The 26,248-nt window shown below is 38.4% G+C and overlaps 1 protein-coding gene across 2 annotated transcripts; it reads right to left on the bottom strand.

Moving 5' to 3' along the window:
• RAB40B (RAB40B, member RAS oncogene family) lies at positions 1 to 26,248 on the bottom strand. Of its 2 annotated transcripts, none has more exons than XM_074921893.1 (6): positions 25,671 to 26,248; positions 5,160 to 5,220; positions 3,167 to 3,227; positions 2,225 to 2,302; positions 1,517 to 1,682; positions 1 to 1,104 (listed from the first exon to the last, which is right to left on the bottom strand). In XM_074921893.1, the coding sequence occupies exons 1-6, from the start codon at positions 25,810 to 25,812 to the stop codon at positions 833 to 835; spliced, it is 780 nt and encodes a 259-aa protein (XP_074777994.1). In that variant the 5' UTR covers positions 25,813 to 26,248; the 3' UTR covers positions 1 to 832. The 2 variants fall into 2 exon arrangements, with proteins under 2 accessions (XP_074777994.1, XP_074777993.1); XM_074921892.1 differs by having other exon boundaries at positions 1,517 to 1,739; positions 25,671 to 26,246.

Here is a 26,248-nt window from a genome sequence, read left to right as displayed (position 1 = left end):
AAATAGTGTTCTTTCCTTATAAAGCAGCTCTTCAAGTCATGTTCCTTTTACCACAGTGTCTTTGGCATTTTCCTCCTAGAACTTTCTTGTAGAGTGGTATAAAATGTAATTATTTTTTTTTTTTACAGAAAAATAAGTATTTAAACCACAAATTAATTCCCCAAAGTATTAAATAACATACGAAAAACTTTATCAAATCTATTACATACACTAATGGGACAAAACCTTGTTGTGTATGTGCATAATAATTATATATACATTTTTAGCTTAGTTAAGTTAGTGCTTCAAAGTTATCAAGGAAGCTTTACAAAAAAATCCAAATGCACAATTGCAGTACTACTAGAATTTGTCACACTATTTGTAGAATTTAACAATGTATACAATACATTGCATGTAAAAACCTCTGCCTGAATATGCAAACTGATGACTCATCTTTATGTTTTTGACTAGTTTGCAAAAAGACAGGATTTTATACAATTACATAATAAGTCACTTTCCAGATTTTGTGGAATTAAGAACTGAATATAATTATAATTATCCCCTATATGAAAACACATCTACTAGTAAAAACAATGGCACCATGCACATCGGAAATTAAAATGCAGTATGAAAATCCAACAGCAAAATGTCACATCATTTCAGTTGCACTGAACATGTCATTCATTCCAAAGCAGCATTACTGTAGTGAGCAAGCTCTAAAATAAGACTTTTCTTATTTTTGTCTATGTAGTGTGATACATACATAGACTGTGCTCAACCATTAAACAAGGAGTCCTTGTGTTCAACACTTCACGTGAGGGATTCCATCCAGGTTCCTTTTCCCACAGAGAGTTTAAGAAATTTTACAGCTGTTTCTTGTACAGTTTTTTGGTGGGCTCTGTGGTGGACGGATAATTTTAGCTTTCTTTAAGCTGTTCCTTTTACTGATGTTGCTGGATGTGAGGGAATATGAACGTCCATGCATCATCCTGGCATTAAGGCCATTTGCCATGGAGAAAGATTTGAGATGGCTTCTTAAGGCAACAGGGAGAGGCAGCTTGTCAACAAGATGCACAGGGGTACAGGAAACTATGGCACGGCAACAAAGGTCTTGCAGACTCAGTACTTAAAAACAGACACAAAACTTGCATTATAATAGCATGCTTTTTGTCAGCCACATGGTAGTAGCATACCCAGCACTCTGTACTTCCAGGATGAATCCTCATTTCTCCTCCCACATCCTTTCCCACATTACCCAAAATATCTGCTGCTTCAGTTTCCTATCTATGTCTTAATACTTAGATGACTGAGCATGTAAGTTCTAGGAAAGATCTGTTATTCCCTGCAAAAGCAGAACAGGTTATGTCTGCAGATATGTATTTTCTGTTTAGAAAGCAAATTGTACAGCATTCCTGATTATTTTTTTTTTTTTAATGCTTTTGCATCAGGGTTAAAGTTTCTGAAAATTATTTTATACTATTGAACCATAAACCTTAGCTAGGACTAAATTTACACATTTTCAGTGTAGATTGCTTACCCTTGTTCGGCCTCCAGAGCCTGTCCATTCCATGTCTCATCAATACTATTCTTGCTAGCTCAGTAAAGGACTCTGTAATATTGAAATTACAAAGTGGACTGACTTCAAAAAAAGTCATGCCCAGCCTCTCAGCATAGGCTTGTGCTTGTTCAGTAGACACTTGGCGCTTGAAGGCTAAGTGAAGGCGATTTCCAACCAGGATTTTTGGTACACCAGGAGCATGCTGAGCAAAGACAAGCAATAAAAAATTAATAGTTTGGCTTCCATTTTGCCCTTCCCTCAATTAAAACAAAGAAAAGCTTTTTCAAGATTTAAAGACTAAGTGGCAGGTTGGAACACATGATCTCTAGAGGTGCCTTCCAGCTTAAATTATTCCATGATTCTCTGATCTAAAAACATCCCTTCCTCGGAGAAGACAGGCTTGCACAGATGATGTGGCAAATCTATAGCAAGACTAGGACTACAATATGAAATCTTTGCCCTCCATATGCTTTCCATCAACACCTTTACAGAATTCAGACACTTTAGCTGATATGTTTCCAACTTTCTAGAATTATAAACATAAAAAGAAAATTGTAAACTTGGCGTCTTGGAAAGCTCTGTAGTAAGCACTGCCTGCAAATGCCAGTAAAAACAGTAGAAAATATCATAAGCAGTTGGTCTTAGTCATCTGTTACAGACTAGTGACTCTCTGGGATTGTACCTTACCTCATCTATTTCTTTTATCCATCGATTGATTCCATCAAATGACCAACGATTTGTAATATCATACACTAGTATTACTCCCTGTATTAAAAAATAAATTAAGAATGGTAAGTTTAACAGAGACATTACACAGAGAATACTGTCTGTAAATTCTCCAGCTCTGAAATAATCTTGTAATATTCTGAGCAACCTCTCAATGGAGGCAGAACCTCAGCATCCTCTGAAACCAAGCCCCATTTCTCTGTGTAGATTACAAATCAGCTAAGGGCCAGAAACCCTGACTTAGTTTTAGGGCATAACGTGTTGGTAAATATTTCTTTTTATAGTGGACAAGTTTGGTTGATCATACACACACCACAGCATGTATTTTTGGTCACATTCCGTAACTTGAAGATTCAATGCTCTGTGCAATTCTGGCACATAACAGAAGCAACTCGTCAGAACCAATACATGTCATGAATTATAGCAATACTTCAGAGTCTGAAGATATAGTGGCTTTTAATGTGTCTTTTAAAAAGTTATCTCCTTTTAAGCCATTGCATTTCATCACTTTTTAGTCTGTGTTTGTATTTTTCACATCACTCTTGACAGTTTTATGCTATCAATTTTTCTTACTCAGCACACAGTCTTAAAAAGTAGTATTAGCATTACTTTCACACGATCAAAGTAAGCTAACATGCTAAGTTATTCAGGTAACCAACATGAAGGCATAAGAATATGTATCACTATTTTACCGTGATTCATCAATCTCATAGATTTCTCCTCCCCAAAAGAAAATCCTGCTCCCAGTTATTTCCCACATTTCATGTTATTTGCAGCCTGCTATTACCGAATCTGGATGCCATCTACAAGCAAGCTATAAAAGCCATCATGACAGTTTGCTAATTCTGCTTTCATTCATCCAACCACCATTATTCATCAGTGAGAAAGTTGTACTTTGCTTACCTGAGCACCTCTTGAGTAAGACCGAAATATGGTGCAGAATCTCCCTTGCCCTGATGTATCCCTAAACAAAATAAATAATATATTTTTTAAAAAGATGTAGGTGGCCTCCTAAATGAAGAGTTCAACTAGATTAACTCATCTGTACTGATCAGTATCAGCTCTTCTGCCATTAGTCATGCAGTAGCAGTCACTAATGCATAAGAGCTGTTCTCGTTCTCAGCAGTTTTTCCCCGCTGGCACTCTGCCCTTTCCTCTACATTTCTCAGATTTCCCAGGATAAGAGGACAAGAACTTCAAACTTTACTCTTGTGATTGCCCTTGGAAAACAAATGCTATTACTCAAGTGTATGTATGTTGCTAGACTTTGCATTTAGTTCAGCTTGAAGAGAGATTCTGTTTTCACAGCAAAAGTAGAAGGAAACAATAGCTATCACCAAGGAAACTAATGGAAAAAACAGTAAATTCTTGATTACAGCAGCAATAGTTCATCATGAGTCTAGTATAATAAAGTCATCCCTACAGGAGTCAGAGAGAGCACAGATTTTCAGAAAAGCATAAATGAAAAATAAAATAAATTTTAAAAAATCACTGCATAAAATGTTTGGAATGTAAATCAAATTTATAGTGAAGAACATGATAAGAAGCAAAATTCCATAAAGACTTTGAGGTAGATTACAGATTTTTCACATGCAAGGCACGTATTTTTGTGCATGGTCAACTGCAGAAACATTTCCAATCTGTTATTTTAAGGAGTCCAAAGAACATCCTTGCCCTTCACAAAAAGAATGAAAACATCTCCTTCCTGGCTAATTCTCAGATAAGCTTTATGTGGTATCTTTGCTAAGCTATAGAAAGTGGAAGACAGAAGAAGAAAAAGAAACTAGGTGAACAAAATATCAAGTAATGAAGATACCATACAGCATAGTACTATTATCCATAATTGCATTTCACATTTGAAACGTATTTTGAAAATCATAAAGGTAAAAACAACCAGTGAAGAATAAATTAAACATAAGTTTGCTTTGACACACAGGCATTTAACTTCAGTAATTAAAAATGTCTCAAAAAGTAAACACCAAAATCAATATTAAAGATGGAAATGGCACACAACTCTCTTTTTCTAGGAGGGAAAAGGGTATAATAATTCATTTTCACCTCCAATTCTCTATCTGAACACTGCTTGTTCCTAGAACCTGTTTATCTGATTTATGTACATTATGGTTCCTGAGAAATCACAGTCCATCTCTTTCTTGTCCTGCACTGACCTTACTTCTCCCTCTTTCATGCCATGAGTCTAGGGAAAGAGGAAAACAGTGTATTTAAGAGGCAGCAATGTTGCTGCATTTTTCAAGTTGTATCACTTGCTGAGTATTTCTAAATGAACCAGAAGACGGCCATCTTCAAACAACCTTAACACAAAAGCTCCCTGAAAGACCAAATATTTGACCCTACAGGAAAAACACTTGCTGTAAAATAATTGTATTTGTTCTCAACATGTTTTTGTAAAGACCAAATCACATTAGATTGCATATAAATTAAATTATATGAGCAATAATGCTGCACTTTTAAAAATAATAATACTGTGGTTATTCAGTCAACCATTACTACTAATAAATTGAGCAAAAGGATGTTGCTATACAATCACTGTATGCTTTCTAAGGTACTTTCATGGTTCTCATTACCAGTATATTTTATAATCTTTGAAGGCACTTTGAATCTGTCTTAAAAACACTTGTAATCTTTTATGCCTTTCTTCTGCATTTGTTATACATCTCTCTCATAGAGAAACTGTAGGGTCCCTCATTTTACATGGAACAGCTGCAAAATGGAGGTGAAGAGAAAGCATGACTTACTCAAAAAGCTATCTGCCTGGCTCACTCTTCTTCAGTTCACTAAATATTTCTGAAGCATAAGGAAGAACTCCTGCCCTGAAGAATTGCATTTTTGTGTCTTTGAAATATAAATTATGAAGAAAGCTGGAGCACACACTTACCAGAGCTGCAGCTTGATTCGTCGGCCATCCAGAAGAATTGTTGTAGTCTTATAATCTATACCTGTGGGGAAGAGAGTCATGCAAGTCTTAGAGCAGCTTGTAGGTATACAATATACACAGTTACAGATTTCAAAGCAGCTGACCTTAAAAAAAAAGGTATGTCATTAGTACTCTATGAAGTGCATATGGATAAGAATAACTGGTTCCCATGAAGTTATGAAGACCCTTCATATTATTTAAGATTGGTTTGTTTGAAGCAGATGTTTCAGGCTCCCTTCAGGCTGATAAATGCTCCGTTTTATTCATTATCATGACAATAATATGCTTTATAGAGAGAGAAAGTGTTTTATCTCTTCAACAAAAGGAGGTAGAACTAGGGTTTTGCCTCTTCTCTCACATACGTTGTGGACTAAATGCTGTTCTCTTCATCTATTGACTAGATTTACTGGCTATTAATTTTTTCCTTTCTGATAATCTCTGATTTATAGACAGTTCTTAGATACACGTGTCCCTCTCTTATATAAAAGCAGTGGATAGTGCAAGAAGTGGCTTCCCTTTTGTCTTCCAGCCTTTCCCCTTCCTACTGATAATGGCCTTCTTGGCCCAAAGATCTGTGCAGCTAGTGTCCAGCAGAACGCAGGCAAGTTCCATTTATTCCTTCCCATAACATGCCCAGACCTTGTGGTTGAGCTACGGTATCTCTTTTAGATGAGCTAAAGAAGTACTGCAGTGTTTAAGGGAAGTATGTACTGTAAGTATACATACTTATACATGTATACACATGCACACGTATAACTTAGCTCACACCTTTATTGCCTGTTTTGTAGTCTTTGCAAACAACCTTCTGTGCAACAGAATATTACCTTTTTACTGCTAACCCAACATGCCCCAGGAAGCAATTAAACTATGTAAAAATAAGCTCAAATCTAGAATTACTGTTTTCTTGGGCAAAACGGGTGTGAGATTAAGAAAAACTAATCAGAAGCAGTTGTGAAGCTGCAATTGACCCCTGAAAATATCTACCACCATGCTAGGGTCACTTATGAACACTGTGCTTCAGTACTGCATCCACAAATTGCACTAATTATAAACATTAAAAAGAAAGAGAAGCTTTTACTTTGTTAAATGTTATTTTTAAAGTGTGCATTCAGTATTCACACTGTGCAGCTAAGCAACACAGTTTCACTGGTAAATGCATTTTTCTCATGTTTTCTTTGCTGTGTCATAGATAACTTCTTGAATTGAACACTTACTCAGAGAGTCCTTATAATGAAGTTTGAAAAGTATGGAAACTAGCTCTGAAAAAATGTACTGAAATGTAATGTCACTTGTACCTTGAAAAAGACAGACATGATTTGTTTTCTGAGCATAAACAAGAGGGTAAGAAAAATGCAGTGACATGGAAAAACAAATGCATACAGAAGAGTGCCCTAATTACTAAAGATTTCAGCACATCTTTACTGGAAGTATAGGGATTACACTTACAGTTAAACCAGCTTTAAACTTTCTAAGGTGAAAAAGATTTAAACCCAACAATTTTTGAAGGAAAGTTGCTCTGTGATACTATTAACTAAAAATATTTTAATCTATGAATTAATTTGACTTGTTACATGGTTTATATAATTTCTAGCAGCAGTAGCAACTGCTGAACATCTGCCCAATTTGAAAGCCAAGAGCAACAAAGGAGTAAGTCACCTTGCCATAGCCCTACAGAGATGGGTATTTGCAGTTCTGAGATTTCTTAATATCTTAAGAATGAGAAGCCAAGAGGAATTGCCTTTTACCAAGATCCTGGTAAGGAAGATGCTAGCAATGACCAGAGAGGTGATAGAGAGCAAGCTTAAGAAGCAGTCTTACTGTGATATGAAGGCCAGGTAAGCAAGATCAGGAAGACAGAGGCTCTGTGCTGCTAAGTCACACCTTATTAGGAGATGTATTTCAAAGATGCCACTTCATTTCTGTTGCCTTCAGGATAGTTCACGAGTCAAATCAACATACAGCTTTGCTACTCCCACTTTTACAAACAGATGAATACATCCTATTGTCAAGTAGGAGTATATTGGGGGAAAAAAAAAAAAAAAAAAGATCTCTTGACACAGCTCTTTCTAGCCTGGCAGCAAAGAGAGGGAGTTAAATTCTTCTGATCTTTCCAACTCAGACACTGGTCCAAGACAAGGTTCTGCCATGTCAACTTCACAGCTCCCAGATAAGCACCGAGCTGAAAGGCCAAGGACAGCAATAACAGGCATTTCAAGCTTTTAGCTCACTGTAGAAGTGTCAATGGAAGCATCTTCTGCCTTTAATTGTGGCTCTTATCTGTGTATTTGGAAAGACACACACAAAAAAACCCCCAATTTATTACCATTAGTTTTGGGAAACTTATTTTCATTTATTGCCAAAGTGTTCCAGTTCTCCAGCCACATTAGGAAATAGTCAAATCCACAAACCATAAGTTAAAGAATAATAGTTAACACCCCACCCCCCACCCCCAAACCTATAGACAAAGCCCTGGGACACTGAAGAGACTAGGACATTGAAATTGTGCACTGAAAGAACAAGTTTCATCATTTCAGAAATTCTTGAAAACATAAAATATGTAGAACAAACCCTGCGTAACACTATATAACATTCCAGCATCCTGTGCTGCAGCTGATATTTCCCGCGGGGTGAAATACCTCCACTAGTTTATCTAAAGTTAATGAAGAGGCACAGACCATGTTTAGCAAACACTGACACATCCCACACAGTGAACAGATCCATCATTCTCTTTAAGGACATACCAAGCATAGAAAATTAGTATTGCATAGCTAGAGGATACACAGCTGAATAAACCTGGCACTGTGCTTTGCACCACAGACCATAAACTACTGCAAGTTGCTCATGTTTAGCCACACATAAAAAAGTAGTATCTTGCATTATGTGTCATGCACAAGGCAAGTGTGAAAAATATACTACTACCAGCTGCTGTTTATGACAGCATCTTACCGGTTTCTCAAAAGATTTTTGAGGAAGAGATGAATTCAAAAGCTTCCTTATTCTTCAGCTGTTATACAGCTAGAAGCAGTTGATAATATAACCTGAACACCTCTGCAATTAGCATTTGCCATTGATAAGAATCAAAACAAAAAGCATTTTGCCATGAATCATCAGGAACAGCATGAAACCGTAACAATGAGACCAACAGATGTGGATTGTGCTGTTTTAGAAATCAAATGTCCTTCCAGAACATTATTCACTCATTTAGTAAGACAGAATAGCTTTGTTTGGATATGCAACTAAAATGTATCTCTATACAAGAAAGGGAAGAAAAAGGCTGCTAAACCAAAAAAAAAAAAAAAAAAAAAAAAAAAATCAAACTTTCAAGGAAACTAGAAAGCATCCCAGTGCTCCCATAGATATTTTTTAATAAAAATTATTTACCTGAAGCCACAAATTGAAATTAAAGAACCTGAAATAAGTTACTATCCTCTCTGAAGGGTTTGGATTGCTTAAATCTAATTGATTTGTAATAGATTTTGTTCTTCTCAAACACAAAATGAACAGATGGAAAATAGAAAGAAACATTCTTGAACTCAGGAACGTAGTAATCATTTAGCTGTTTGGTAACAACTGCAGTAAATAGGAAGCCATCCTCTCTGCAGCGATGCTTCACAGCCATTACCACACTGTCACTTACGCTCCACTGAGCGCCCTGCATTCATGTCAACACTCATTATTTTAAGGTATCCTGTGAACTTCTGCTTCTCTTGAAGTTTAAAGTAGCATATCAAAGTTTCTGGGTTTTGTGATGGGTCTCTTTAGAGCAGAATGCTTCAGTCATTTAAATTGCTCATTTTGTTTTCCACTAAAGGAATATTATTTACACCAAAAATCTTTTCTCTTCAGTTTAATATTTGAGATTCAATGATCTGCAGTGTGACTACCAGCCAGTTGTTTAGCTTTGTAGCAGTGAAAAACACACTGACTGACTTGAACAACATTTGAAGCAATGGACTACTGATCAACCATTGATAATATGACAGAGTAAAATTCAGATATGTCCCCTGAAATTTTTACAGGACTTGGATGTTAGCCTAATATTTTAATGGTTTGGAGCTTGTTCTGCATTTGCTTTGGAGCTGTGTTTCAACTTCAGTAAGTTATAGGAGAGGAGATAAAGAAAAACAGGGGGAAAAGAACTACAAACTTTAAAACTAGATTCTTCAGAGCTATGCTTTACCAATTCAGCACTGAAAGATTTTCTTCAGTGGCACATTTGTCTTAGAAATGCTCCTAAAACCAACCCTTTTCCTACCTGAGAAAGTGTACCTGAGAATATGTGACTCTTCATCTCTGAACCTGATGCTCTGTTACATTTTAGCTCATAAATACTACAAGAACCAGTTTCATTTTTCTTACTTATTCCTCTTGACATGTCCTTTCTTTAAAGTTCAAGGCATGTTGTTCCTTGTAGGTCATTGATGTCAAATTAACAGCTTTCAAATTTAATTAAAACAGAATCTAACTACTTCAATATAATAATTAAAACTAATAATAAAAAATTCCATGCTTCCATGGCCTGACTGCCTTCCCCAGAGATTTCAGTGGTAAATGCCTTCTCCAGCAATCATTCACTCCCTTAGTCTGTCCAAATTAACCATTCAATAACAGTTCTCAGACACACACTAATGTCTCCTTCCCACTGTCTGTTTCTGTGTCAATAATGGTGTCTACAAATAAATAAATATATATATATTCAGTGGCATTCCAGGCCTGTATTTAACAAAGTCCACTGAAAACATCCTTCAGGTTCTAAGACTGTTGACTGCACTTCAAAACCACAGTTTTAGGTTTCAGAGTGCTTAAAACCATTTTCTCACAGGCATAATGAGAATTCAGTGGTCCCATCACTTCTCACTTTAAGATTCCTCAGCTATCTAGCTCTTCATATACACATTAAAATTAAGGTCTAACATTTCTCTTAAAAACATTTTTGTTTCAAGTATATTTGACAAGTGACACAACTTCCATTCGTTTACTGTTCACAACAAATGGACCCACAGCATGCTCTTGATTCAAAATCCAACTAAGTTTTTAAAACTAAATCCCATGTTTTCGACATCATGGTGCAAAGGGACAAACTCTTTGCAGTAAAACTGGACTATATCTATTGATAAGTAAGCATGAAGGTCCGGCTATGTGACAGTCATATTTGCCTTCTGCTTACCATGTCAGAATAATCATCACTTTCCAAATTCCAGTCTTCTCCATCAAACTTAATTACTGCAATAAAAGCCATCTGTTTGAAAAACACAGATTGCGTATTCAGATTGAAAGAGATGCCAAAATTTTAGATCTAGACTGTATTCTTCACCTCATTAGTCCAGCCATAAACCACAATTACAAAGTCTCACAGATAATTCACTCATTTCAATGTGACAATTTTCCAATTTTTAAAAAGAAGCTATTTGTATCAGAAAGCTCAGCTTTACATTTAGCTTTGCTTATAGCCACAGACACATGCCAATATCATAATCTATCCCTCAGCACACCTGTTTTCCTTTAAATGTTTAAATGAATTAAGTTTACAAGAAATCTACACTTAAAAAAAAAAAATGAAGTGCTCTTTAACCATTACACAGAAGCTTTTCACAGTTACAAAATTTTTAGGGCACCAGGATAAAAACTGAAGATCTCAGAGCACTTCTAGCAGGCTCTAGTCCAGACAGCTGTCCTTAGAACCAAAGCAAATAGTATGGGTGTAAGAAGTTTGACACAACTTTATGGGATACATCCAATACTAACCTGAAAACAAAATTAACAACTGAGACTCCAAAACCTATATAAGCCCCCCAAAACTAGTCAGGCTGCTAATGCACAGAAGCAATAACTGCGTAAGTTTGTCATCCTCTTACTACCAGCATTAGTAAGTAAACAAGCCAGTACTTTGCATATTAAATTCATAGCCTCCCCAAAAAGAACATGCAAACAACTTGTTAAGTACATGGGGTTTTTTAATCATGCCTTAGCTTGCAGTATTTCTGCTAAGATGGCTACATAGAAACTAAACATTCAAGGCAGACAACTGTTTGGAAAGAAAACTATTTGTCATCAGCTAATACTGAACTTTTAACCAAAACTAGTGCATGACCCATTTCCATTCACATTAAGAGGAAAAGAAGTAAAGATCCTGAGATTATAGTGCATTCTCCTCTGTCTTAACATGTACTTGTCAACAATAAAATAGCTTCTTTACAGTCCAAACCCTTAGAAATTTATTTTACAAGAAAAAAGAGAACTGCTTCCATTCCCCAGGTCAGGAAGAAGCAGGAACTGTGCACTGCAGTTCATCATTTCCTTTTTTCCACCCCAAAAGAAAAGGCTATCAGAGGCATACAGTAAGCTTGTCAACTCAGATGTTTACTACAAGTTGCAGCTAGCATCCTCAGATGAAAACTGCGATATATATATATAAACACATTAGTGTTTATAAATAGTAGCACTGCAGGAAAAGGGAATGTTATTAATAGCATTGCTAACAAAAAAAGTTCTTCCTTTATTTCAGCACATTTTATTAATAAATTTGAAATAAATTGGGAAGAGATTAATATATCAATGTCAGCAATCTTGCAAGCGAGGTGGGTTTTTTCTTGACCCTTCTTTCCACAGGGAAAGCATCAAGTGAAACAAGGAGCCCAGGGTGATCAGTGATGGCAGGACACCTCTGGTGCCTGGCACATCTACATTGTGTCTAAATCCAACTGCTCATGCACAGCACTGCAACTCACACTTCTGTCCAGACAATTCACAGAAAAAGACAAGATCCCCAAAACTACTGACAGGTCTGGAGGTGGACTAGGATAGGACTGTTATTAACTGGTAGCAATTATTAGCCAAAAGTAGGGGTTTTTTTATAGTTAAAGCCAATAACATCAGATTATGATTTACGAGTGAACGTGGATCACTCAGTTCCCTACACTGGGAAAGGAACACACCCTTGGCAGAAGACAACAAACATTAGCTTTACGATTTCCCTCCTTGTCTCTCCAAATTCTTTTCAACAGAATTCAACATAAAGAAAAAGTAACATCAAGAAGTTCCCAGTTTATAGTCATTGTTATAAAACAGCATCAGTATTTTAAAACAGCTCTTTTCGATTTAAGATTTGCATTTTATAAAAAGAACTGCCCTCAATTTTGAGTCCATTTAATATCAAAGTAAAGATAATCATAACCTAGCACCAGTGTATTTGATTTAGAAATTAACCTATATAAGTACAGGGGAAAGAAAAAAAAATATTTTATGATGCCATCTTCTCACTGCTGCTTTTCATCAGTTCTTTAAGTAAGAGCTGGATTGCAAGAAGAGTTTCTTTGCATACAACAGGCATGTTGTTAACAAGCATCCAATCTTCCCAAAAAAATGGGTTAGATTATTTTCAAAGAGCATCATCTCAGTCACAATCCCACCTCTACACTGCAATTAAAGTTTCAAACATGATTCTTCGTTTCACCTTCTTTGAGATACATGTGTATCCCAAGCAATAGCTATGATGTGGTGCTCTGCATATCAATAGCAAGTACAATGAAGGGAAGCCTGGCCAGGCTAAGACAACTGCCTCCCAAAAAGTAGAATAAATTTTATAGAAAGTTGATTGTCCAATATTTTCAGTGCTCGTGGACATCTTCCTGGTATAATAATTCTTTATCATAAAGCTTAACAGTGGGTGTCAAATCATCCTGGTGCATGAGGAAAAGACCAGAAGCCAGGTTACATATCTTTTAAAATTCTACAAAACGAGAAAGAAATGGGACACAGCCATGCAGAACTTGCCCTTACTTGTATCTTAAACACTAGGTTTGAAATGTGGCCAGAATCTAGAAGAGAGAATAGCTTCAAACCTACTGTAAAAATATTAAAAACAGATGCAATATTTCACATTTTACAATATATTCCAAAAGAGAACAATGACCTTTTATGTCTTGACACTTCATTAGCAGTAAACTCGTTCAAAAATACTTGGCATGAGAAGAAACACAAGAACATCCAGCCACTGTTATTCTGAGCTATAGGCCTAAAAGCTCACTGAGAACAGTTACAAACCTCTCCAGACCCTCCCTAGGCTTTAAATCAAGTAAATGATACTACAGAATTAAACCACCACTTTCAGTTAAGTATATCAATATATCATTACACTTCGAAAAATCAGAATAGTTTCATAAGCATATTAGTGTATATTATGAAATTGCAAGTAATACTTATGATAAATGGCAAGATACAACCAAGGTTTAGAAAAAACAACGCAGAAAGCCTACTCCAGGATGCCATCAATACTCCCAGAAGTCACAAGAGTATTTTTCACCAAGTGTAGTAAAAGAAAAAAACAGGTATTTTTTTGCCCACAAAACACTGCTTGTTGAAAGAGGAAAAAAGATTACTTGAAAAATAATTCTTTGATCTGAACAAGTAATGAATGCTGTCATTATGATGAACTGAAGATCAAAGTGGGAATTCACAAGAAGTAGGTGTAAGTGCAATAATTTTAAAGATGCCAGAGAGCAAAATTCATATAGTTATTGAAAATTTACTGTGGCTTAAAAGCTATCATCCAGAAAACATACAGCCATCATTCCCAAAGCACAGATACTTGAAGAACCTTCAAACTTCCAAACCAAGCAACAGAAGACCAACTGCTCCTCTTAAATTTTGAATTCCAAGTGAAACACACGCTGCAGTAAAATGGGCTTTACAGATAATGTTACCATTAACTCAAGGAATTCCCAAGTCATGAGGTATCTTCAGGATATATACTTCCATTAGAAAAATTAAGGAAATTAAGTCTGGCTTGGATTATGCTTCCATTTCTCCCCTTTCCTCCTCCCCAGCTATTCCACAGAAAAGTTGGCAAAGTTATAACTGTACTGCTTTTCCAAGACAAAAAAATTAACACAAAATGCTAGCAGACAAGCTTTTTTAGGATTTAAAGGGGAAAGACAGACTATACATAACTGATACAAAGCCCTTGTTCCATTCATTATTCAGTTGGTTTCAGTTTTCCAAGAAATTAAAATAAGCTGTTTTCAGGTGAATAGGATCAAAGGATCACTTCCCTTACGAGAACAGGCTGGGGGGGTTCAGCCTGGAGAAGGGAAGGCTTTGGAGAGACCTTAGAGCGGCCTCCCAGGATTTAAAGGGTCTACAGGAAAGGTGGGCAGGGACTCTTTGTCAGGGAGTGTAGTGATAGGACAAGGGGTTATGGCTTTAAACTGAAAGAGGGCAGATTTAGATTAGATCTAAGGAAGCAATTCTTCCCTGTGAGGGGGGTGAGGCCCTGGCACAGGCTGCCCAGAGAAGCTGTGGCTGCCCCCTCCCTGGAAGGGTTCAAGGCCAGGTTGGACGGGGCTTTGGGCAACCTGGGCTGGTGGAAGGTGGCCCTGCCTGTGGCAGGGGGGTTGCAACTAGATGGAACTTTAAGGTCCCTTCCAACCTAAACCATTCTAGGATTCTGTGATATTGCAAGTTGGAGTCATCTCAGAAGGTCATCCAGATCAACCTCCTGCTCAAAACAGAATCAGATACAAGGTCTGGAGACTGCATAACCTCTCTGGGCTACCTGTTCCACAGCTTGACTGGTGGAAATGGACATGGTACAAAAGTTTTTCCTCTTACCCATTCTGAACCTCTCTTGTTTCAACTTACACCAGTTGTCTCTTACCCTCCAACCATGTACAAAAGCCTCACCGTGTTCTCTTGCTGATCTTCTCATGGGTACCAGGAGGCTGCTCTTAGGTTACCCACCCAAAGGTCTCTCTTCTCCAGAGAGGTGACTCACTAGTATGCAGCCAAACTTCATCTAAGTTCTTAGAACTGCATACTCTACTTTAAAATTATGTAATTACTTTTCATATAGTCTTCTACATTGAACTAGCCTGTCTTGCAGATGTTGAAGGCAAATACAGCATAGATTGATAAGTGAGTCTGTCTATAAAACTATAGTTCTTGAACAGTACTGGGTTAAATTCCTGTTTGGAGTCAAAACCTAGAATTTATATGGAGAAATTATTACACCATATGTATTATTGGACTCTAGAATCTTCTTGCTCCAAGACTAACATCATTCTAAAACAAACCATGTTTCTTGTCTGAATGGAAAAAGAAAATCAAGTTTAGAGGTTATGAACTTGCTTAAAATTCCATTTATCATGCTTCTATTTGACAAAGTATGTGTTCAAGTTAAACCACAATCTAATTCAGAAGTGGTTTGAAAAGTCAAGGTTGTGCTTTACACAAACTTCATTTAACATATTTACCAAAGCAAACATACTGAAAGATTAGAAGAACAGAGTCCTGACGGACTGAGACTGTGCACTGTGTATAGGGATTGCTAAAACGATTAGAAAAGAAATATATGTATCCAGATATCCATGTTAAAAATTTTGCATAAGACTCTGTATACTGACTCAATCATTCTGTTGAATGCATTGGCTACACGAGCCACTTTTCCTCTAGTCAAGAGAGAGTATTAAAAAGGCTGCCAGACCTGCTGGGTCTCTTCTGGGTTTTCCAGCTGGCAGTTTCATATTTCATGCACTTAAATATTCCATTTTAAGGCACTGCATAAAGTCAGCTTGCAAACAAAGTATAAGTGCACAGGAGATACTTAACACATCATTATTCCTAAAATTTGAAAGGAATGAATTATTTTGATTCAAAATGTATGGAGTAAAATACCTCTACCCCCCTTTTTCTTTATTTTAATTAAACTGTTTTTTAAAAAGTTTCTGTTTCATGCAAACATCTATAAAAATGGGCAAATTAAATATACAGTCCTCAAATACTCTTATGTAAAATACCTCTACCCCTCTTTTTCTTTATTTTAATTAAACTGTTTTTTAAAGTTTCTGTTTCATGCAAACATCTATAAAAATGGGCAAATTAAATATGCAGTCCTCAAATACTCTTATGACCGCTCCTTCAATATATTCTTTCAGAGTACATAAGCATTCTTTGCTATTTCAGCTTTGCTGATGTGGGATTACAGGGAAACATATGTTGGTAAGGTCAGGGTAGGGCTCTGCATGAAGTCGTAGCCCAGAGGAAAAACGAGAGCAATGGCAGGAACATAACAGCGAGTTACTGACTGAGATGTGTTCAACATACCTAATATAAAAACTGGGGGAAAATAAGAGGTAAAATCTGAATCATAAGTCTGGAACACACCACACAGTAAACAAATTCTGGTTATTAAACACAAGTGACTGGACTGCATTTGAAAGTGTGAAAGATCAGCTGCAATTCATCTCGTGCAAGCGCGTCACTCTTGGACTGCAGCTCACTTTTAAATGTTGTCACATGTTCAGTCTCCTCTACATTTACATCTGCACATACACAGAACTTTAACTGGCCATATATTATGAATAATTGGAACTTTTTAATAAATAGGTTATGTTCTTCTGATCCAAGAATAAAGGTATTTTTATGAAACATTTCTCCAAAGTTCTGTGTACTGAAGTGCACTTAAAGTACATGCACTCTTAAGAAACACAACTATAACAGGCATTTATGGCATTGGGAGTTTATGTTATATGAACATGAACTTGAGACCCAAAAAAAAGTTATTGGGGGAAAACTCTAAATAGTTAGATTTTTGCATCAGTAAACATTTTCTTTTAAAGCTGCATTTTTTTGGAGGACTCATAGCAGTCCAGAGGGGTGTCTACACTAATGGGTATCAAAAGTTTCAAAGAAGCTCACAGAATCTCACTTACTTTAGCATGAAATAAACGCGTAGCCAAATGGTTTCTTTACATAAATTATGAGAAAAAAGTCATAGAAAGCTGCAGCTGTAATTTTTAGTTAAAGAAGAGCACACAGATTACCCATTTCTGTAAATAAAGCAGCTGAAAAGAATTCTAAATCTCCAAATATTGGATTAGGAAGTTTGGCAGGCACATGAGGGAAGCAGACAGGTTTGCATGTTCTTCCTAAATACGGTCTCTCACCAATTTTAACAGTGCTAGGCTAAATGAGCTCAAGATTACATTTCTTATGTTCTTCACTTAGAAGTCAGTTTTCAAAACACATGGAAATCTCTATTCCAGAAATTCTCATCATAGTTACTCCATTGCTGCATATTAAACTACAAATTTCTACTTTGAAATCCAACATCGTACAAATAATTTTAATGTCCAAGATAACTCTAGAGTAACAGCCCTGGCTCTTCTAGCTGCCCCATGCTCTCCAGCTATTGCCTAATCACCTCCATCTTCTGACACCACTTGTTGACTTCACACAGTGCTTTCATATCAGCACTCTTCAATGCCAAATCCCACACAACAAAGAAAAACAGCAAAGCTGTTATATTGGCTTTTGGCACAGCACAAGAATACATCTCATGAACAATAAATAGTTTTCCCTGGTTCTGATGACATGCATGATTCCGAAATAATTTATCTTCACTGTTTATATGCCTACAACACAGAAAAAAAAAAAAAAAAAAAGTACTGACTTGACAGATATATTTCGTATGCATGTAAGAGTGTTTTCACTGCTAGGTCCTACCTGTCCTTCCCCAGTTGCAGAAGAGTTACTTTTCTGTCCTAGAAAGGATTCTCACCTTGCTTTGAGCACAGTTCAGACATTTGGTTCAGCCAGTCTGAACATTATATGAACTAGAATATGTTACACTTCCTTACAGAATTATATCCTTTATGCAGGGTTCAAAAAAACCCATGCCTCCTGTAAAGAATCACTGACCAGATCCAGTAAGTCTCAGCTGAGCACATCACATACATTCTTTTTACCAATATGCATTCAGAGTAACAGTCTCATTAATATACCAAACAAGAATGTAATTATGTCAAAAGCAGGTATATACATTAAAGCCTTAAGGCAACTGCTCTTCAACACACTTTGTCACTTGGCACAGCTTGTTACTGATGATACTTTCTCTTTTCTGCTTTCCCACCCCCACTGAAGGAGGTTACTCTCTTAGATGCCACAAACTACTGTGAAGATGTGAACAAGGTTAGTTGCTTGACCTTTAAACCCCCTCCATTCCTGGGCAGAAATGACATCCTATCTTCAGAGTAATTAGGTTTTCAACTTCCCACAGATTTCCATAGATTTCAGTGACAAACTAGAGTGTTCACAACAAACAGCTGTTGTGAACACCTGTATTTTTGTGGACTTTGCCCTGAGTAGGTACTAAGTTACAGTCAAAACTGACAGATGATTTTATCTTCTGAAAGACTGAACATTAAATATACGGTGTATGTTGATAAATCAGTGTTTGATCTGTAACAGCTTCATTTATGAACTTGCAGCTTTAACTGGAGTATTTGACTGCCTAGCTTGCCCGCTTCATACTTCCATATTACAACATGTCAAGACATAAAAGAAAGGAAAAATTATTCGTACAGATGTGTTCCACTATATCAACAGATTTAGATGTGAATAAGAAAACAGAGCAAGCTAAAAGCTTTGTGTTTCGTGTATTAACATTTGCGATGATCCTTAAATAAAACCAGCATGAGGAACACTAGCCCATGTTGAGTATTTTGGGTAAATACTGCATTAGTTTCATATTTTCAGTCTCATATTAAACAAAATCCAGAAGAGCTGAACGAAATGGTGTATGAACCAAATGTTTAAAGTTAGCCAGGTTCTATTCTTAAATCCATTTTCCATTCTTGTTTAGCTTCCAGAAAAAAAAAACCAAACAACAAATTTACAGCAATACGTGAATGTAATTTAACCAACGTATTGGATAAAAATTCTGGCACAGGCGAACTCAATTTTGGTTAGGGCAAAGCAGCTTAAAAGGACTCAATTGCCTTGAAGTCTGACCACTTTTCAAAATAGCCTGGACTTTGTCTTTCATGTTGCACACCTGTCTGGGAGCCCCACAGTAATTTTGGTTTTAATCACTTTCCCACTCCCTCATATCTGTGAAAAAAAATAGGGGGGGAAAAAACCCACCAGTAGCCCAAGGGAAACCGAGACAGGCAGCACATAGTGCAACCAAATGCATGTGCATGAGAAAGACAAAGAAGTAAACTATTGGTGCAGCCTCTTTTGCCACAACAATCTGAAGTATTACTTGTAGCAATAGCAGATATCAAATTCAGACAAGTGTGCGCAGGTCGGCGTTAGGCAGGAATCTGAAGAACATTCTCACAACGTTAAGATTTCAAAGCTTCTTCATTCTGAAACTGTACAATAATATGCTTGAACAAAATGTAGGTGTTTTCTTTGTCTGGTGTTTTGTTGTTGTTGAAGAGGCCTTGCTAAGAAACATAAAAGCCAGTTATTGGAAAAGCACAAGGTACATATATCTGGTTTGAATATGTGCATGCACACACAGTTTTGATTTTTCTTCCCTCCAATATGATTGGGTGAGGAGCCAGCTAAGAAGAGAAATAACTCAAGCCTCTTGGATTAAGTGGGCTTCAAATCCTCACTGTAAGATGACCCAGCTTCTGACCTTGGTGAAACTGCAAGACAGTAACACTTTTTGTCCGTGAGATGGATACCATTGCATGACATTGAGTTGCAATATTAAAACAAAGAAATATTATTAATATATTAAACCAAAGAAAAATGGGCAAGTGGAACAAAGTGTGCAATAAAGGCATTTCTATGACAGGTTTGAAGAAACGTATGAAAAACCATATACTGCCAAGCAGGTCTAGGATTTCTATGGCTCCATTAAATCAAGCGAGGTAAATATTCATTTTTTTCAACGGATGTGCAAGATCAGCTAACAAATACAAAACCCAACATTAAGCGATTGACCTGACCATCACAGGAAATGCTACAGTATCCTTTACCACCTTGTTTATGAAGAATGTGGAAAAAGAGGTTAAAAAAAGGTGTCACTCAGGTATGCTGCCATGTGTCTGAGAAGAAAACAAGATGTACTGGTCTCACAAGATGGGCAATTCTTAGCATGAGACTCCAAACTTGAGATTTGGGGACGGGGGAAAGGCACACGAAAGGAAGCAAAGAACAAAGCCAATATGAGTTAGATCATAAGTGTTTGGGTTTTGTTTTTTAATAGGATGAAACTATCTGTCATAAGTAAGGCAAGAATAAAGGGAATCAGGTCAAACCAGGATCCACATTTTCAGCTAACATATGCCTCCCATAACTGACTGCCTATTAAGAAGAATTGCTACTCCACAGTGTTATCACCTGGAAGAGACAAAATGCAGTTACAGATGGTGGAAAAGGGGTAATAATTTCAATTTTTCTCTTTTAAACACAGTGAAAGGGGAAGAGCAAGTACAGAGCGGGTAGCAGTTTCTGTTTATGGAACTTTCTTCACATGCAGTATATAATACAACTTAAAATTAATGTCATCTTTCAGCAGTAAGCACAACTCTTGCAAGATAAACATTAAAGCGACAGTCATAACTGATGTATTTAGAGTAGGATCTATTACTGCTTTTACAGACCAAAATAGGTTAGACGCCCTATTTCAAGCAACTAGTTCTTTCCATCAATGCCACAGAAGCCAGTAATTAGATAAGATACTAGATGTCTTCTAGGCACTTAAACTTGGCATATGAAATCAAACCTCACCTGCTTTTCCTTTTACAAGAATCAAGTTTAAACCCTTTTAAAACTGAGATCAGCGGGCATGCAACTGGATTTTAACAAAATTCAAGGGGGGGAAAAATTTCATGCCTGTTCAATCTTTTAAGAAAAGTTACTTCATGGCAGCCAAGAGTGATCAATTTTTGCTCTCCTTGTGCTATGAAATAAAGTCTAGTCTATCTACAGGGAAGCATAACTAACCTCAAAAGGGGTTTATTTACTCATAGACACCGGTGCTCAGCAACTTTAAATAACACTTCTGCTGGAGAAATCCTAATAGAATGACTGAAAATTATCCCTAAAAGCTGATGTTATGTGCAAAGAAACACAGAAATTTAATGATGTTGCCATTAGTTTCTATAGATCACGTTGTGTTTAGGAAAACGTAATGGCTTTAAAATAAGTCTGTGATAAGTAACCCTATTCATTAGTATACTAGTAGGAAAATCAAACAATTTTATTTCCCCTTTCTTTCAGCCAAGTAACATTTTCAAAAGGCAGTTCTATGAAGACGGAACAGAGAAGCTTAACATCAAATCTTTGTGGTAAGACTTCTACCTCTACTAATTCTGCATTTGGTCTTGTTGGGGGCGAGGGGAGGAAATGACAACCAGCTCACAAATCTGTCTTTTAATTTCTCATGTTAACAATATTTCCTTTTGTTTCTATATTTTAGTTAGGGCCCATTCCCCCCCTCTTTACACCAAAGAATGGCTTTAATCTGTGTATTAAATTATCAAGGAAGAGACACATAAACTATATGTTTGTCTGCTGGGATGCGAGCAGCTGACCACTAATCCCAGTCTAAATGCTCCCGATGTATAAGGGTAATCCAGCTCTCCCCACAAAGATTCTTTGAGGTTGGGCCATCCAAGCCCCAGGGATGTGTTCTAACCACTTAGTAATCAAGACAACCACTCATTAACACCCACAACTATTACACACCAGGATCTTTTTGAGCATTCAGCTAAGGCAACCGATACCCCAGTGAAGTTCTCAATCTAAGGACAGAATTTATGGGACAACAAACACCTGTGGTATGAACTTCAGAGGATATAAGAAGGTTGCTAGGTGAGAATGGATGAGAGACAATTTGTCTGTTTAAACCTGATGTTCCTGCAAGAAAAGAATGAGTACACAGGTCTGAACAATCATTCCTTTCATCCCCTGTGTCAAGCAATCACACTACAAGCATATGTTAGTATGAAAGCAAAACCAGAATCCAGCTGAATGAAAATCTGTTAATGCAAAGCGTCAAAATATTTGTCTACCTAGTGACAGCACATCTAAGGTATTATGTTCTGGTCTAGAAGCAATTATTTCCTCTGAATTTATTCTTATCAGAAGTTAACAAATTAAAGTTTCTGCAGCTCTCTAAGATCATTTTTGTGCAGTTTTTCCTACCAGGTTAGAGACTAAGTGTGTCCAATTCATTGTAATTTCAGTTTAGAGCAACATGTGGGAGAACTGTAAAGGCAGATCACCCAAGACAACTAACCTTGTTAGGTAACTGCCTACTTGCCCATCTCCAGGATAACTGCTTTCTAAATTATCTCTGTGAATCATGTTCACCAATGCATCTTCCATGCCAGTCCTTACTTTGTTATGTTAATAAAGCTTTTTCCCTTCCTTCTTTGCAACCCAGGGCCCTTTGGTCATTAAGAAAAATTCAGAGACCAAGAGATTGTACTGGTTAATAGCTGAACTATGCCAAATTCTTTCAAACCATGGCTTGTGGACCAGCAGCAGCTTGCAGGGACTTGACTGATCAGACAATTCTGGCTTTCCTTCCCATCTCCAGATTTTGTATCATTTTTGTGTACTGACAAAAAATACTAAGACATACGACAGCCACATTTTCCTGGGCATGAGAAAGATGGCAGATTTATTTTTTGAATGGTTAAGAAAGTCCCTGTGAAAAACTAATTTGTGGTTTATACAGTTAAATTTTGAGCCCACAGAGTTGAGACAGTTACAGAGCTGTACATAAAGCCTTCAGGAATCTGATGGCTAAAAAAACCCACCCAAAAAACCACCCCAAACCACCCCACACCCCCGACACTGTTCTAGTCAACTCAATATTTTATTTTACCTTCATTCTTTACCTTGTCTGCTTAACTGTCTTCGATACTGCTGAAAACACCAACCAACAGCTCCTTGATCCTTCTTTGCTAATGAGTCCATTCTCACTCAGCCTTTCTTCCACCTCTCAATATCCCATGGAGCTCATTTAGATTCTCCTCCTTCCCAAAGAAGGGGTCACACTCTGTTCAACACCTTGTCCTTCCCTATACTTCCTTGTAAGTAATCTGTGTCTCTACTTCTTAGAGCACTGCAGTGTATCTTAGTGATACCTCCTGTTTAGCACAAGAATAAACCTTATATCAAAGCTAACTTCGAACTTTTCTTCTTCAAATCTAATGCACTGCTGTCCTTGCTGAAACCCAGTCTCAAAGCTATTCCCTTTCACTAAGCTCCTCAACGAAGTTATGTCATTTCAAAGCTTATACATGTGGCAGACTTTGACAGAATCTATCATACCACTAGACTTTCTCTTTCCAATTCAGAGACCTGGCTGAAAGTGGTAGATCCTAGCAGTTAACTACCGACTTGAAAATGGTGAAAAAGTCAGTGTTTATTAAGCTTTTTAATCAAGTTAAATTAGAAAATGAGTCATACTGCCAACCAGATGTTTAGCTCTATCCCTGTCCCTGCATCTCTATTTTCATAGTCCCTGAGCCTTCACAGATTCCTCACAGCTGCATCCTATGCAGCCATGCTCAAATGATGTAGGAAAGGCTGAGGGGATACAGGCAGAGAAGGGATACTGGATACAGACCACCAAAGAAACTGGGCAGCTTACATGCAGTGTTCAACATTATTTCAAAGTTGATGCATTCAAGAACATTACAAATTGAAGAGTGAGAAAATATTTTTTTTAATGAACTTGCACAGTTAAAATCCTTCCTTAAGTGAGACTAAGCAGGATACTATGATTGTGTAAACACTGAGGCTCAGTCTGTACAAAAATTCTTAGTTATGACACTAGTTGCATAAAATTAAAAATCAGATTATATTCCTTCCACATTTTACTACCATGCCATCTGTTGTATCTGCCGTTCTCTTGTAACTCTTATCCCTCTCTTCAGACAGACTCATCTTCTTGAGGCTAAGAACTTCTCTCAGTCTTTATGAAACAGTGACCTCTGCATAGCACAATTTGTGAGGTCTGGAATTACCATATTTGCCTAACCTTGTATAGTTCAGGTTGATAAATATCCTGGTGAAGAGACTACAATCCATGAAATAACACATAAAACTTACAACCCTGTATGTATATATTTTGAAGTTATTAGTAGTGATTAAGAATTTCCAAGCCGCATGTTAAATATTTCCAAAATAATTGAAAAAGAATATTCGCATTTGTTGGCTGTCAAGATACCTATTCACAGAGTTATAGTGTTAGACACGGAATTTAAATATTTTTAAGAGCGAAACCACAAGCATCACAAGGTTTATGTGGGTAAGTCTGAAGTAAGACTGATGAGCTCAGGAGCTCGTTAAATCTTCTCTCAGTTTTGGAGAGCTGAGAACATTGGAGACTAAAGTGCTCCTTCAGCGTAAGAATTTATAAACTAGATTGTGTGTACAGAACAGAGCCAGACTAGGCACACCTCCCCAGGCCTCCCATTACTTTTCTTCAACCACCTGAAGAGCACAAAGAGCAAACACACTGCAACACCCCAAGGAATAATTTAGGAAAACTATTAAGCAAACATCTTTAAATGTACATTGATACCTTCAAGGTACAGTCTGACTCATAAGCAGTGGCACACTCCCCTCCCTCCCTCCAGTTCTTCGCTGTGAATCAGTACTATGAACTCAACATAATAACAGATTCTAAGTCAACGTAAAGCCTTCCAGGGAATTAACTAGTCACAAACTGGCAGTAAATTAAAGCAATGGGTAATTTTGACAAGATAATTTGCTTTTTAATATGCCACATGATAGATTTGCATGAGGGAAAATAAAGAAGTTAAACTAGAGTATGTTCTAGGCAAACAAGATTGGGGAAGTAGATTAAAAAAAATGGGAGGGAGGGAAAATAGAAATCCCTCTTTCCCTGAACCATTGGCTTAGTTTTAAACCCGTCTGCAATGTTCACAGCTCCCTATTCTGCAGGCAGAATATATCTGGCACGGATGAGGCTCTTCAGTGTTGCCCTTTAAAAAGCTTAAGTGAAAGAACATACTACAAACATGAACCTTGATCTTAAAGGGCTACTCTTCTGATATTAAGAATATGACAGTGGAAAAGAAGGGAGAAAAAAAACCCCTCCTTTTATGCTCTTTCAGCAAAAGGAGTTTCTCAGCAAAAGGAGTTTCACAGCAAATACCTTTGCTGTTTAACAAAGATCCTCTACTTGAAAAACATTTTTATGAGTACTTCCCTTTACTCGCTGATGACAACAGAAAAATAACTGCTTAGAAAGACGAATCCCATCACCTCGATCAATACATTCTGTGTATCAAGACATTTCTCTTACACTTGAGTTCCAAAGCCAGTTTTGCGCACGAGATCACCTGCGCGGGGTTTTGTACCCCGACAGCAATCCCACCGCCCTGCTGAAAACTCCGGCCGGCAAACCCCCGCTCCGCGCGTCCCTGCCGGCGCCCTTTTGCCCCTCGGGTGCTACCTGGGAGCTCCGCAGACCGGCCGGAGCCGCAAGAAGCGGCTGGTCTCCTCCGCCGGCCCAGCCGGGGGGAACCGGCAGCGCCAGAGCGCGGCCTTTGCCTCCCGCGCGGTCGCGGCCTCAGCGCGGGACCCCGAGAGCCTGGGGGCGGCGCGGGGGGGGAACCGCTTGGGCGAAGGCGGGCGAGGACCGGGGAGCTGCGGACAACCGTCCCCCTGCCGCGGGGGGATGCCGCTTACCCAGGTTGTAGCCGTAGGGCGACTCGGTGGCTCCGTCCTGCAGGCTGGCCAGGATCTCCCCCTTGCCCACGTCGCTGTCCCCCACCAGCAGGAATTTCAGCAGGAAATCGTAGGCTCTCACCGGGCTTCCCACGTGGTTCATCCTCCCCGGCGCTGCCCCCAGCCTCCCCGAGGGATCAGCTCCCGCGGCCCATCCCGGGGCCCGGGGGGGCCAGGTCACCGCGGCGGGCAGCGGCGCGGGCAGGCAGCGGCATGCCCGGCGCTCGCGGGGGGGGCGGGGGGCCGGAGCGAGGCAGCGGCGCGGTCCCGTCACGGCGGCGAGGGCAGCGACCGCCGCGCCATCCCCCGCCGCGGCCGGAGCGGGCAGGCTCTCGGGGCGCGCCTCCTGCGGCGACGGGAAACGGCGGTGCCAGCGGCGGGGGACGGCGGCAGCGCGCGTCGTGCCGCGACAGAACGGAGCCGACAGTCTCTTCCGACCGAGGGCCCGACCTGCTCCAGGCGGGAGCTGCCCGGGAAGGCGGAGGAACAGCGGGGCGGCCGCGGGGGCTCCGTCCCGCTCCTCCACCTGCCGCCCCGAG

The sequence above is a fragment of the Athene noctua genome, chromosome 18 (genome assembly GCF_965140245.1).
Source record: "Athene noctua chromosome 18, bAthNoc1.hap1.1, whole genome shotgun sequence".
NCBI classification, from domain to species: Eukaryota; Metazoa; Chordata; class Aves; order Strigiformes; family Strigidae; genus Athene; species Athene noctua.
Note: the sequence above shows the minus strand (reverse complement) of the source record. Positions and strands in the feature narration are given on the sequence as shown.